This window comes from Oryctolagus cuniculus, chromosome 13, assembly GCF_051225735.1.
Source record: "Oryctolagus cuniculus isolate XC-2025 breed Fujian yellow rabbit chromosome 13, ASM5122573v1, whole genome shotgun sequence".
Classification (NCBI taxonomy): domain Eukaryota; kingdom Metazoa; phylum Chordata; class Mammalia; order Lagomorpha; family Leporidae; genus Oryctolagus; species Oryctolagus cuniculus.
In genome coordinates, this window is record NC_142879.1 from 71,547,037 (window position 1) to 71,559,695 (window position 12,659).

General features: G+C 41.3%; 1 protein-coding gene across 4 annotated transcripts in view; it reads left to right on the top strand.

Moving 5' to 3' along the window:
* The window catches only part of UPF2 (UPF2 regulator of nonsense mediated mRNA decay), a 133,350-nt gene extending 121,235 nt beyond the window's left edge, over window positions 1-12,115 (top strand). For all 4 annotated transcript variants that reach the window (XM_008268086.5, XM_008268084.5, XM_089311761.1 and 1 more), the window contains exons 20-22: window positions 2,914-3,055; window positions 5,363-5,483; window positions 10,825-12,115. In XM_008268086.5, the coding sequence (XP_008266308.1) occupies window positions 2,914-3,055; window positions 5,363-5,483; window positions 10,825-10,834 (273 nt within the window). In that variant the 3' untranslated portion in view covers window positions 10,835-12,115. The remainder of the gene's footprint in view (window positions 1-2,913; window positions 3,056-5,362; window positions 5,484-10,824) is intronic.
* Window positions 12,116-12,659: the final 544 nt, after the last annotated feature.

Genomic DNA, 12,659 nt, shown 5'->3' on the forward strand with positions numbered 1-12,659 from the left:
CCCCTAACTGGCCGCTACGGCCAGCACTGTGCCGATCAGAAGCCAGGAGCCAGGTGTTTCCTCCTGGTATCCCACGCAGGTACAGGGACCCAAGGACTTGGGCCATCCTCCACTGCCTTCCTGGGCCACAGCAGAGAGCTGGACTGGAAGAGGAGCGGCGGGACTAGAACCTGGCGCCCATATGGGATGCCGGCGCCACAAGCGGATGATTAGCCGAGTGAGCCACAGCGCCAGCCCCCTTATTTTTAAGTTTTTAATGCAATGACAGATAAACAAATACATCTTAGAGTCGCAGCTTCCGGTTTCATGATGATCAAGAAATTAACTACCGACATTTCTTCCTTTTGCTTGAGTATATTTAGTAATAAGCAATTTCCTCTGTATTTGCCTGATTGTTTTAAGACCAGTCAGTGTAGCCACTGAGAAGAAAACTAGCTAACTGATTAAGGATTATAATGTTGGAGTCTGTAATTTACATTACGAGACTTGACTTTTACCTCTTCCTTTGCTCTTGCCATCTCAAAGGTATCTTAATTGATACTTGGAATAAAAGTGACTTAAAATGTTCTCAAAACCTAATAGAGGGCCCAGTGCCGTGGCTCACTTGGCTAATCCTCCGCCTGCAGCGCCGGCATCCCATATGGGCGCCAGTTCTAGTCCCGGTTGCTCCTCTTCCAGTTCAGCTCTCTGCTGTGGCTCGGGAGGGCAGTGGAGGATGGCCCAAGTGCTTGGGCCCCTGCACCCGCATGGAAGACCAGGAAGAAGCTCCTGGCTCCTGGCTTCGGATCAGCACGGCGTTGGCCATAGCGGCCATTTGGGGTTGAACCAATGGAAGGAAGACTTTTCTCTCTGTCTCTCTCTCTCTCACTGTCTAACTCTGTCAAATAATAATAATAAAAAAAAAATACTAAGATACTTTGTATTTCACGGAGAAAATACTTCCCAGAATTCCTGTCTCTGATTAAGATAATAATTATGATGACAATAGCAATGATAGCTGGAATTTATTGAATTGTTAATATATTCCAGATATTTTTCTTTTGTATGCCATCATAGCTTTAAAATTCCTGTATTCCTTTATGTAGCTCTGTGTTGGTTAATATAGACAAACATATCTGTACCTCTTATATACTGCTAACTACTCATGGTTATTCTATTAAGGGAAGATTGGAAAGTTGCTTTACTTCAAACCCTTACTGTGGATGCCATTCTCATTTTTTAGAGAAAAAGTTGTAATCATTCTCTAGAATTTGTAATACCTTTCCATGTTGTCATAAAAATTTGGCCCAATTCTGTTAATGGTGCCGTTTTTTGTTTGTTTGTTTGTTTGTTTGTTTTAAGGTTTACTTATTTGAAAGTCAGAGTTAAAGAGATAGAGACAGAGATATAGGGATCTTCCTTCACTTGTTCACTTCCCAGATGACCACAACAGCTGGAGCTGGGCCAGGCCAAAGCCAGGAGCTTCATCCCAGTCTCCCACATTGGTGGCAGGGGCTCAGGCACTTCACTAGAGCAGCTGGGATTCAAACCAGTGCGGATGCCAGCATCGCAGGCAGCTTCTTAACCTGCCAGCCCCCTTAATGCCTATTAAGTGGAACTTTTCTTTACAATCATTCATTGCCTCTGGGTTTGAAAATACAAGTGCAGGCCGGCGCCGCAGCTCACTAGGCTAATCCTCCGCCTAGCGGCACCGGCACACCGGGTTCTAGTCCCGGTTGGGGCGCCGGATTCTGTCCCGGTTGCCCCTCTTGCAGGCCAGCTCTCTGCTGTGGCCAGGGAGTGCAGTGGAGGATGGCCCAAGTGCTTGGGCCCTGCACCCCATGGGAGACCAGGAAAAGTACCTGGCTCCTGGCTCCTGCCATCGGATCAGCGCGGTGCGCCGGCCGCAGCGCACCCGCCGCGGCGGCCATTGGAGGGTGAACCAACGGCAAAGGAAGACCTTTCTCTCTGTCTCTCTCTCTCACTGTCCACTCTGCCTGTCAAAAAAATTTTAAAAAAAAGAAAAAAAAAAGAAAAGAAAAGTGCAGTAGAATGCTTTCTTTCGCAGGCAGCTTCTTAACGGCCAGCCCCCTTAATGCCTATTAAGTGGAACTTTTCTTTACAATCATTCATTGCCTCTGGGTTTGAAAATACAAGTGCAGTAGAATGCTTTCTACATGAGTAGTGCCGAAAGTAAAGAATTTCTCTATGAATTACTAATGATACCTCATGGTAACCTACTGTTTAAGAGGTATTCATTTCACATGTTATATATATTATATTTGTATGATTAAGGAGTTTGGCAGAAAATTTATTTTGAGCTGACTTTTTCATTCACTTACTTTTTAGATATCTTCCTGTATTTTGAAAAATAAAGAGAAGGATGGGTCATTTTCTTACTTTTGTTAGTGGAAATGAACAATTGGGGCCAGTCCTGTTTGGATATAAATGCATCCCTGATAACAGATTACAAAATAGGCAAAATGACAGGTGGACAGAAGTAATTAAAGATTACAGTTTTCTAGGAGTGTTCAAGCCTAGTAGTTAAGACATGAAAATGATGCAGATTATGATTTGCTGTATAAAAATAGCCACTCTGACAATTACCCACGTATGGCGGGTTCTACAGGATGGAAGATTGTTCCTTGTTGCTAGATATGTGCTTCCAGCAGGGTGCCGTGACAGGAACTTCTGCTTCTTAGGGAGGTTGAACTCCATGGCCTTTCACTTCTTATCCAGTCCTACTGCGTTTTGCCTCAATCATAGTAATACTAGTAGCTGTTCCCAGCTGTTTAGTTACTACTATCTAATTTATAGCAAATGAAAGACATTATTATTTTTCTGAACTCATTTAACTATGAAATCTGTTTCTTTTGATTTTTTTCAGACTATCTATGATTCTTAGTTTTTATTTTCTATTTTTTTTTTTTTCAGTTTAAGATTCTTAATGTGCCCATGTCTTCTCAACTTGCTGCAAATCATTGGAACCAGCAACAGGCAGAACAAGAAGAGAGGATGAGAATGAAAAAGCTTACACTAGATATCAATGAACGGCAAGAACAAGAAGATTATCAAGGTATAAAATTATTTGTAAAAAATGGAAAATTTTGATGCTTTTCTGAGTGTTTTATAGATAGAGAATCGAAAATATTATCTTACCTTTTTGTGTCACATTTGTCTGTTTATACTGAGGAAGTTAATTTTTTTAAGATTTTATTTATTGGAGAGGTAGAGTTAGAAAGAGAGGGAGAGACAGAAAGGTCTTCCATCTGCTGGTTCACTCCCCAAATGACCGCAATGGCAATCCAAAGCCAGGAGCCAGGAGCTTCTTCTGGGTCTCCCACATAGGTGTAGGGGCCCAAACACTTGGGCCATCTTTAACTGCCATAGCAGAGAGCTGGATCGAAGAGGAGCAGCTAGGAAACGAACTCATATGGGATGCTGGTACCACAGGCAGAGGCTTAGCCTACTATACCACAACACCAGCCTGGAGAAGTTAATTTTTTAAGATAGATTTTATTTGGGGATTGACTCTGTGGTACAGTGGGTTAAGCTATGGCCTACAGCGCTGACATCCCATATGGGTGCTGATTTGAATCCTGTCTGCTCCGCTGCCGATGCCTTTACTTGCTAATACGCCTGAGAAAGCTGTAGAAGATGGCACAAGTCCCTGGGCCCCTGCACCCACATGGGAGACCTGGAAGAAGCTCCTGGCTCCTAACTTTGGTCTGTCCTATCCCTGACTGGCCATTTGGGAAGTGATACAGCAGATGAAAGATTCTCTCTGTCCCTCCTTCTCTCTCTGTATCTTTGCCTTTCAAATAAATAAATATATCATTTTTTTACATTTGATTTTATTTATTTGAAAGGCAGAGTGAAAGAGATGGAGAAAAACCATCTATCCTCTGGTTTATTCCCTAGATGGCCATAATGGCCAGGACTGGCCAGGCTGAAGCCAGGAGCTGGAACTCTATTTGGGCCTCCCAAATGCTTGGGCCATCCTTTGCTGCTTTCCCAGGTGCATTTGTTAAATAGGAAGTGAAGCAGGTGAAACTCAACAGGCTCTGATATGGGATGCCAGCATCAGAAGTGGCAGCTTAACCCATGATGCCACAATGCTGGCCCCAAGAAGTTAATTTTTTTAAATGGATTTTTAAAATTTTTTATTTGAAAGACAGAGTTACAGAGAGAGGGAGAAACAGAGCTCTTCCATCCGCTGGTTCATTCCCCAAATGGCTGTGATGACCAGAGCTGGCCTATGCCAGAGCCAGGAGCTTTTTCCTGGTCTCCCACATGGGTCCAGGGGCCCAAGCACTTGGGCCATCCTCCCCTGCGTTCTCAGGCTAATTAGCAGGGAGCTGGATCAGAACAGAGTCCATGGACTTCATAAGCCATCCTTTTGGCATTCCTGTGATATGCAGATTTTAGAGTCACAGCAATGTTTAGTATAATTTTTTTGTACAGCAGCGTGTTTCATAAACTGCTGTCTGTTTAAGCGTATTGTGTGAATAAATATTTGTGCTTTGTTTTCTACCTTTAACTCTAGCTCTAGATTCCTTTCTCCCAATTGATACCCAGCATTCATAATAATAGCCAACAATAAGTGCTTAATGTAGTCAAATTAATGAGATACTCTTTCATGTACTTTTTTTTTTTTTAAAGATTTATTTATTTATTTGAAAGAGAGAGATCTTCCATCTGCTAGTTCACTCCCCAAATGCCACAGTGACCAGAGCTGGGTCAATCCAAAGCCAAGAGCCAGGAACTTCTGGGTCTCCCACTCGGGTGCAGGGGCCCAAGGACTTAGGCCATCTTCTACTGCTTTCCCAGGCCATAGCAGAGAGTTGGATTGGAAGTGGAACATCCAGGACTCCAACTGGTGCCCATTTGGAATGCCGGCACTGCAGGCAGCAGCTTTACCCACTATGTCACAGTGCTGTCCCCATTTCATGTACTTTTCAAAGCATGCAGTCCTCACAATAATTCCATGAGATAAATGTTAATATTATTTGTATTTTACCTTTAGCACAATGAACCTGAAGGCTGGTAGCTAGTAAGTGGCACGGTGGGGACTTCAATCAGTAGTCTAGCTCCAAACACTAAGCTCTTAGCTACTCTGTACTATACCCCTTCTTAGGCCCCTTTACTACCTCAAGACACACAGGGCCAAATTCACAGAAGGGGGACTGTTGGGTATTAGAAGTATCTCCTCTTTTGGTGTGCTCTTTAAATACATTGTTATCATCTTAGTCTGGTATAATGGCTGTTTTTCACTAGTCAGCTACCTGATGAGACAAACTTGATCTCCTAAGATTTTAGTTGCTTAACAAGGGGAGTACCTTTATAAGAGTTAGCAGGGTTTTCTTTTTTCTCTTAATTTCAGAAATGTTGCAGTCTCTTGCACAGCGCCCAGCTCCAGCAAACACCAATCGTGAGCGGCGGCCTCGTTACCAACATCCAAAGGGAGCACCTAATGCAGATCTAATCTTTAAGACTGGTGGGAGGTAAAATGATCTTTACTTATTTCTTCCATAGCTGTTTGCTTTTCATGATGTCCATAGCAAGCAATTCAAGAATTCTGGACACTCAGCGATGAAGGCCTAGTTATTAGCAAAGTGGAGAAGTCTTTGAATTGTAGATTTTTAAGAAAGAAAATCTGTTTCATACAGTAGCTATAGGTGTTTCTCAGGAAGGCATTAGCTTCTGCCAGATCTTGGCTTTCAGTCTTAGCAGGCTTCTAGTGTAGAAAGGATGAGTTACAGATAGTTTGAAGAAATCACAGGGTTTATGTAAGAATTTCCCAGGTCAGGGTTAATTAATCTCAGTGTTTATAAAAGCTAAAGATCTGTCTGCTGGACTTCCAAGCATGTACATAGAGTTTGTTCTGGGCTAGGTTTGTTGTTTGTTTGTTTTTTAAGTTATAAAATTTCCTGATGGAATACATACCGATTCCACTTAAAATAAACTTGAATTGTTTAATATGGAATAATGAAAAGGCTAAAGTCTAAGGAATTTCATATTGCAAATGTTCCTAATAAGGCCTCTTTGATCTTTTTTTAAGGATAGGTTATTTAAAGTTTTTTGGAACATGATCTAAAGACATATACCATGAACTCAATTTTCTGTCTTGTGGTTGAGTTACAATCAGAAGTGACAGTGGTGTCTTCTGCCTGTACCAGTTTCATCCACTCTAGGAAATAGTGTTTATATTGAGAATATATAGCAGCCTGGGATGTTACTCTGTTGTTGGGGCTGGTGGAGAAAGTGTGGAAGGGAGAGTTCTGGGCTCAGCAGAATTGGATTATCATTGAAGAGAGTAGCACCTTTTTACTCACTGAACATATTTGTGTGTCCTGATAACACTTTATTTAAACTGTGTGCTCAGATAACTGATTTGTCATGGCAGTTTGAGATCTGTTCATTAACATCTGTGAGTGTAATTTTTTTTTAATTAAGAAAACTTCACTAAAGTCCTTTTAATTAAGCCTGTTTTACAGCTGCTAAAATAGATAAATTAGCTGCTAGGTTAGTAGGCAATGAAAAATATGAATTTTTCCTTTTTTGCATTTTCTTAGAGCAACTTTAAATATAGGCTATAGTGTGATCCCTTCTTTAGAATATTCTGTTTCAGAATATTAGATATATATATTCTAATATAGATTATTTAGAATATATTCATTAGAATATTCTTATCTTTATATTTGCTGACAGCTTCATATGTCCAGGTACTTAAAAGCTGTTTCTGCTTTAGTTATTTATTTATTTTAAACTCCATGAGTCTATTAAGTACAAAGCATTTCTTAGGTAGTAGGAAGCAAAGATAAATATGGGAGAGCAAATTTGCAGACTTACTTAGGCTACAGTAAACATGTATGTGAACACAGAAGAATGCCTGTCTTAGGTTGCTACCAGTAGTTTTTTCAAATTCTTTTTGTTTTCCTTTCCTCCGTTGGAAGAATTGGCCACACTTGTTCTTTCTTTTTCACCTCCCACTCACTGTGTGGCTTTACCCCTGCCATTTTGCTGAAGTCACCTTGGCCAGGGTCACCACCTCTGACTGCCTCACGGAATCGTCTCTTGTGTCGTGTCTTGGGAACACTTCTCACTATGGTGCCTTCTCTTGGCTTCTGTAACTCCACTGGCTTCTTGTTTTTTCCCTTTTTTCTTTGACCCTACCGAGTCCTTAATGCACTTGCCCTCCCTGCAGGCATCTGTACCCGCAGCTCAGCCTCCATCCTCTTCTCTTCTTCTCTTACTGTTCTGCTATCCATGGGAGATGTCATCTCTCCTGGCTCTGTTACCGTCCAGATTTTGCACTTTAGTTTGTGACTGTCTGTCTGTCTCTGCCCCTCAGAAACAAACTTGAGAGTGTTCCCTGTCCTGGGCCCCGTTCTCCCTTTCACTCTGTGGTGTACACTAGAAAGGGAAGTTTCCTTTTTGACTCCTCCCTCTGCCTCCATCCCACATCTAGCTAATTAACAAATCCTCTGCATTCTACCACTAATGGCTCTCATACTGGATGACTTTATTTCCACTCCACTGCCAAGACTCTGGATCAAGTTACCGTTCCTTGTCATTTGGATTATTGCCACAGATTTCTCACCGACTCCTTTGTCTCCCGTTTCAACACCTTCCATCCATTTCGTTCTGTCTGCTGTACTGGTGTTCTTTCTAAGATGCAAATCTGATATCTGACTATGTGAGCCCTTCTGCTTAAAATCCTTTTGTAACTCTGTAGGGTTTGTAGAATAAAGTCCAAACCTCTCAACTCATTTAACAAGGCCCTGTGTGATATGGGTGTATTTGTGTTACTGGCTTCATATTTTACTGTTCTTTCCTCTACTCCAACCAAGCTGGCCTTTCTGTTCTCTGTTCTTTTTTGCCTCTCCCTGGAACAGCTTTCTACTTTTCCCCCTGAGTAACTTGTTCCTTTCTCAGGTCTCATTTTGACATTCTGAAGTCTGACGTAGGTCAGTGAGGATATGCTGCCATGACTCAGTGTTTTTCCGCACACCTTGTCCTGCTTTTCTTACCTATTAGCTTGTCTCTATCCCCCATGAGATTAAAGACTAGGGCAGGGATAGTGTCATATCTTGTTTTCCAATATATCTCCTTCACAGCCGTTAGTGCTGGGCACCTAGTAGATGCTCAGTAAATATTTGTTGAATGGACAGAGGAACTTTGATAATGTATATTTATTCATTTTAATAAATTTTCTCCCTCCAGTTCTGCCCCTAAGCTCTTCCCTTCTGTTTTCATTTTTCTCTGAGGGTCCCAACTTGGGCGCTAATCCCTTAACCTGCTATGAAAAGAAAAAAAATTACCCTAACTGTCCTTCATACTTAAGAAAGGTGCTGTTTTCATAGTGCTCCTCCATTGTACGTGTGAGTCAAAATTATAGAAGAGGCAAAGAGTAAATGTAAGTTTTCAAGCCTTTCCAAGCACCAAATGTTCTGTGCCATTTTTTAAACTTAAGTGTTAAGTGAAGGAATGCAGCTGGTTGAAAGAACAGACTAATGGGATGGAGTCTCCTGGTGGTTTGGCCTCTCTTCATCTTCTATTTTTAACCCCGGACCAGACTTTGTGTTGGTAGGAATAGGTGTGTCTTTGAGCAGTGGCGTCGGGAGTTGTATTGAGAAGAGCACATTGCAGTGTTGAGTTCTCTGTGAGGGAGGGAGCGGTCTGTGAAGCAGGGCTTAAGGAGATTCAAAAGGGGCTAAGTGCTTTTTTTATTGAACAGTCACTTTTTAGTGTTTGTGACGTTATATGGGCAGCTAAGGAGGGGAGTTTATTTGCAGACTGGCTATTAAAGTAGCTTAAGGTTTTTTTCACCTGGGAATTCTGATAAGCTTCTGGGTGTTAATTCTAATTATTTCTGTATTTTCCAAACCAGGGAAGCCTTTTTTTTTTTTTTTTTTTTTTTAAGATTTATTTATTTATTTGGAAGGCAGAGTTACAGAGACAGAAACAGAGAGAGGTCCTCCATCTGCTGGTTCACTCCCTAGATGGCCACAATGGCTGGAGCTGGGCCGATCCGAAGCCAAGAGCCACGAGCTTCTTCTGGGTCTCCTACATAGGAGCAGGGACCCAAGCACCTGGGCTATCTTCTGCTTTCCCAGGCCACAGCAGAGAGCTGGATCAGAAGAGAAATAGCCGGGACACGAACTATGGGATGTTAGCACCACAGCAGCTTAACCTACCATGCCACAGCACCAGCTCCTTGAAATAGGAATGTTAATTAAAAGTTTAGACCTTCAACAAATGGTAGGCATTTGTTTATAGTGAGTTACAACAGCAGGAGTGCAAGTACTCACACTGATGTAGTCTAGAGGCTCCAGATTCATGCACAGTATTCCAGTGTCAGTCATCCAGACTCCTATTAAAATGCAGGTTCTGTTTATTTCTAATAAGCTCCCCGATGATATTAAAGGGCTGCTGTGCAGACCACACCTAGAATAGCAAGATTTACACCATTAGACTGGTGAAACAAAACCCGTCCTCAGGAAAGTATGTTTTCTTAAATTAGACATTCTCTTCCTGTCCTTGTTGTAAGCTTAAGAAATGATAGGTTTTTTTTTTTTTTAATAAGATAGAGTCTCTCCTAGAATAGCATTTAATCAAAGATATATGGTGTAAATACTTTTTGCATTCTTATGTTTTCAAATCATTCAGAAGGAATATTGCCTATAAACCAGTCAGTTGATAATTTACACTGTAACTAATGCTCTAAGAATATCTTATTTAACAAATACTTTGAACATTGTTTCCTGTCCTTCCTTGCAGTTGTTTAAAACATCCTATTTTATGTAGCTGCTCCCTCTTATCTTGGGGGGGGAACATCTCATTCTTTCAGGGAGTAATTGTGTTATTGATTTTTTATTATTCAGATCAGTTCTGGAAGAGTTATGGATATATGCAGTGAGGATATGCTTTTCTATATTTGCATTTTTATCTGTGAGAGTGTCTTGCTAATGTAATTTGCTCTATGAAAAGCAAACTGTAGTGGTCTGCTCAGGCTGTTGTAACAGAGTGGCTGACACAACAGAGTTTGTTGTATTAACAGTTCTGGAGGCAACAGACCTGCACTCAGAGAGCACGGTTGGTTCCTTCCGACAGCAGTGAGGAAGAATCTGTCCCAGGCCTCTCTTCTGGCTGGGGATTTGCTTAGTTTTTAGATTAATTCTGATCTCTGCCTTCATGTTCACATAGTGTTCTCCATATGGGGTGTGTGTGTGTCCTTTCCTTAAGAATATGGTTCTGTTAGATCAGGGACTCCCTTTCTCTAGCATGGCTGTGGTTTTAACAGGTTATATCTGCAACAACCCTATTTCCAAATAAGCTCACATTCTGAGATACTGGGGGTTAGACTTCAGGGTATGATTTTCAGGGATACATAGTTCAGCTATAACACAAACCATGACTTCTTAGCATCTTAGAAATTATTCAGAGACAATTTCTTCCAGTACTGTCAGAGTGCTCCTGTTTTATCTTAATTCAGTAGAGATTATCTGCGAGGGTACTACAAAAGTTTGTGGAAATGGAATTAAAAGGTAAGTTTATTTTGGTGCAGAAAAGCAAATTGAAATCCATACATATGAGGGCTCTTCAGAAAGTTCACAAAAATGTGTATTATGAAAAAATGGACTTTAAAAATATTTTTCATAAAAATAAAGTTAACCTTTTAATCTCATTTCCGTGAATTTGTGAGGTAGCCTCACGTGCTCTTACAAAAGCGCCCAGTTGGAGAAGGCACTGGGATGGTTGGTGGTGTTTAAGGGGACACTTTCTTGCTCGAGCTTCCGTATGGCAGTCAGCCCTCTAATGTCACCCTGTTTGTACCTTCAGGAGACGTTGATCCAGCAGCACGTGTCATTTCATTAGGTCCTGTATCTGATGTTGTGGATAGTGGAGTCCTCCAGCAATTGAATGAGAGCAGTGGACACATCTCAGCATGTCGGTCTAGAGAGTTGTGAATCTAAACCTGGGACAGGCTGGGGCCGTGGGGCAGAAACACCAGCCTCTGCCAACACCGGAACAAGCCGACGCTTCCAGACAAGGCAGAAAAGGCCTTTTGCAATGGAAATCACATGAGGGTTAGTCTTCTCCTGAGAATGGCGGTCAAGAAATGAGGTGGCTCACTTGACTCCTGAGCAGTTACACCAAGAAGAGCGTCAGTGAGGCGACAGCCGGAGAAGAAACGGTTGTGATGGTATGGTATGGGGGAAATGAACTTGAGTTTTAAACTTGATTTGAGTTACAGTGTCTCTGAATTGAACATCCCATGTTGGAAGAAGATACATTTGGGGGCTCCAGGACTACAGTAGAAAAAGTATAGAGCAAGCAGTAAAATCTTCTAGTAAAAACTTACATGCAGGACAACAAAATGATGAAAGATATCCAAGTACCAGATAATCCACCAGGAAGGCTTTTGTGTAGGAAGTTGTTTCAAGAGGAACAAGGTATGAGGGAGGAAAAAAAATCAGTTTATCCATCAGAGTCAATAATATGAAATTGCCTATTGGAGTAAAAGGAAAAATGTGAAGACTATTTGTATGCGAAGAGTGAATTCAGATGGCTTAGAAAAGTCTGATCCCAGCCTAAGAACAGGGATAGAGTTGAGCCCATTGTAAGTATCATTGACAACACAATGTGCCAGTCAGCATGTCACAGAAAACGAACGAAGGACAACAAGAAGTGGATCAGAATATTTTGTTGACCTTCATGGGTTTACAGCCTGTGTCTCTAAACAAACAAAGAATGGAAACAAGTAGAGCTTTTATTTTGCTTCTGTTCTCCTTTCGTTTTGTTTTGTTCCCCTCCTCACCCCCCAAATAGAGATGAGGGTTCTTAGTCTGTTTCTGACAATCGGTTAATTTATTAGAATAGTTGTCTTTCGTTTGCTTTCCAGTAGGCATAGTAAATTTAGTTAAGAGAGCACATCTGTATGCTTCAACTTGATTACATCTTTTTCTAGCTATTTTGCATTTTTCTTTTACCATGTTTCGTTTCTGCATGTAGATTTAAGTAGAAAACAAAACTTGTAAAGTTGTAACATTTCACTTGGAAATGCTGCCCAATCTTCACCAGCTTCAGAAATCTGACCTTTGCCGATGCTGCAATAAAGTGTTGTAATTTAGATTCGGTGTGGTTTCCTTTTCTTTGGTTTGGGTTTTGGACACCTACTGAATGGGCAGATCTGTATCTGCCGGGGTTGTCTGTGTGCTTTATAAATTATTCTCTGAGATAATGGTCAAGTATTTTAATGATAGTGTTGCTTCCACTTAAAGGATTCCATATTTGTATGACTTTCCTAGGTGCCTGAGTTCATCTACCTTTTGGATTATTAGACTGCTTGTGCAGTCTAATAAAATAAATACTTTTAGAACAGGCTTCGTGGTGGTTGGGATGGAAACTCTGACACGTGGTTTAGCCTGAGGCAGCATTGATGCTTTTACCTGTGTGTGTAGCAGAATCAGTAAAAGTTTCTGTGCGGTAGGAACAACAGCAGCCACTGTTTGCCACTTCTTTCCATGTGTTCATTCCAAGGCTGACTTACATAATCCATGTGGAGGCTAAGAATCACTATGGCTAAGTTCAACTGTGAGAATCATAGCTTGAAGAAAACTGTAACAGGCTTTTAATTCCTTAAAAACTTCCAAACTTTGCCTGAGGGGAAGCTT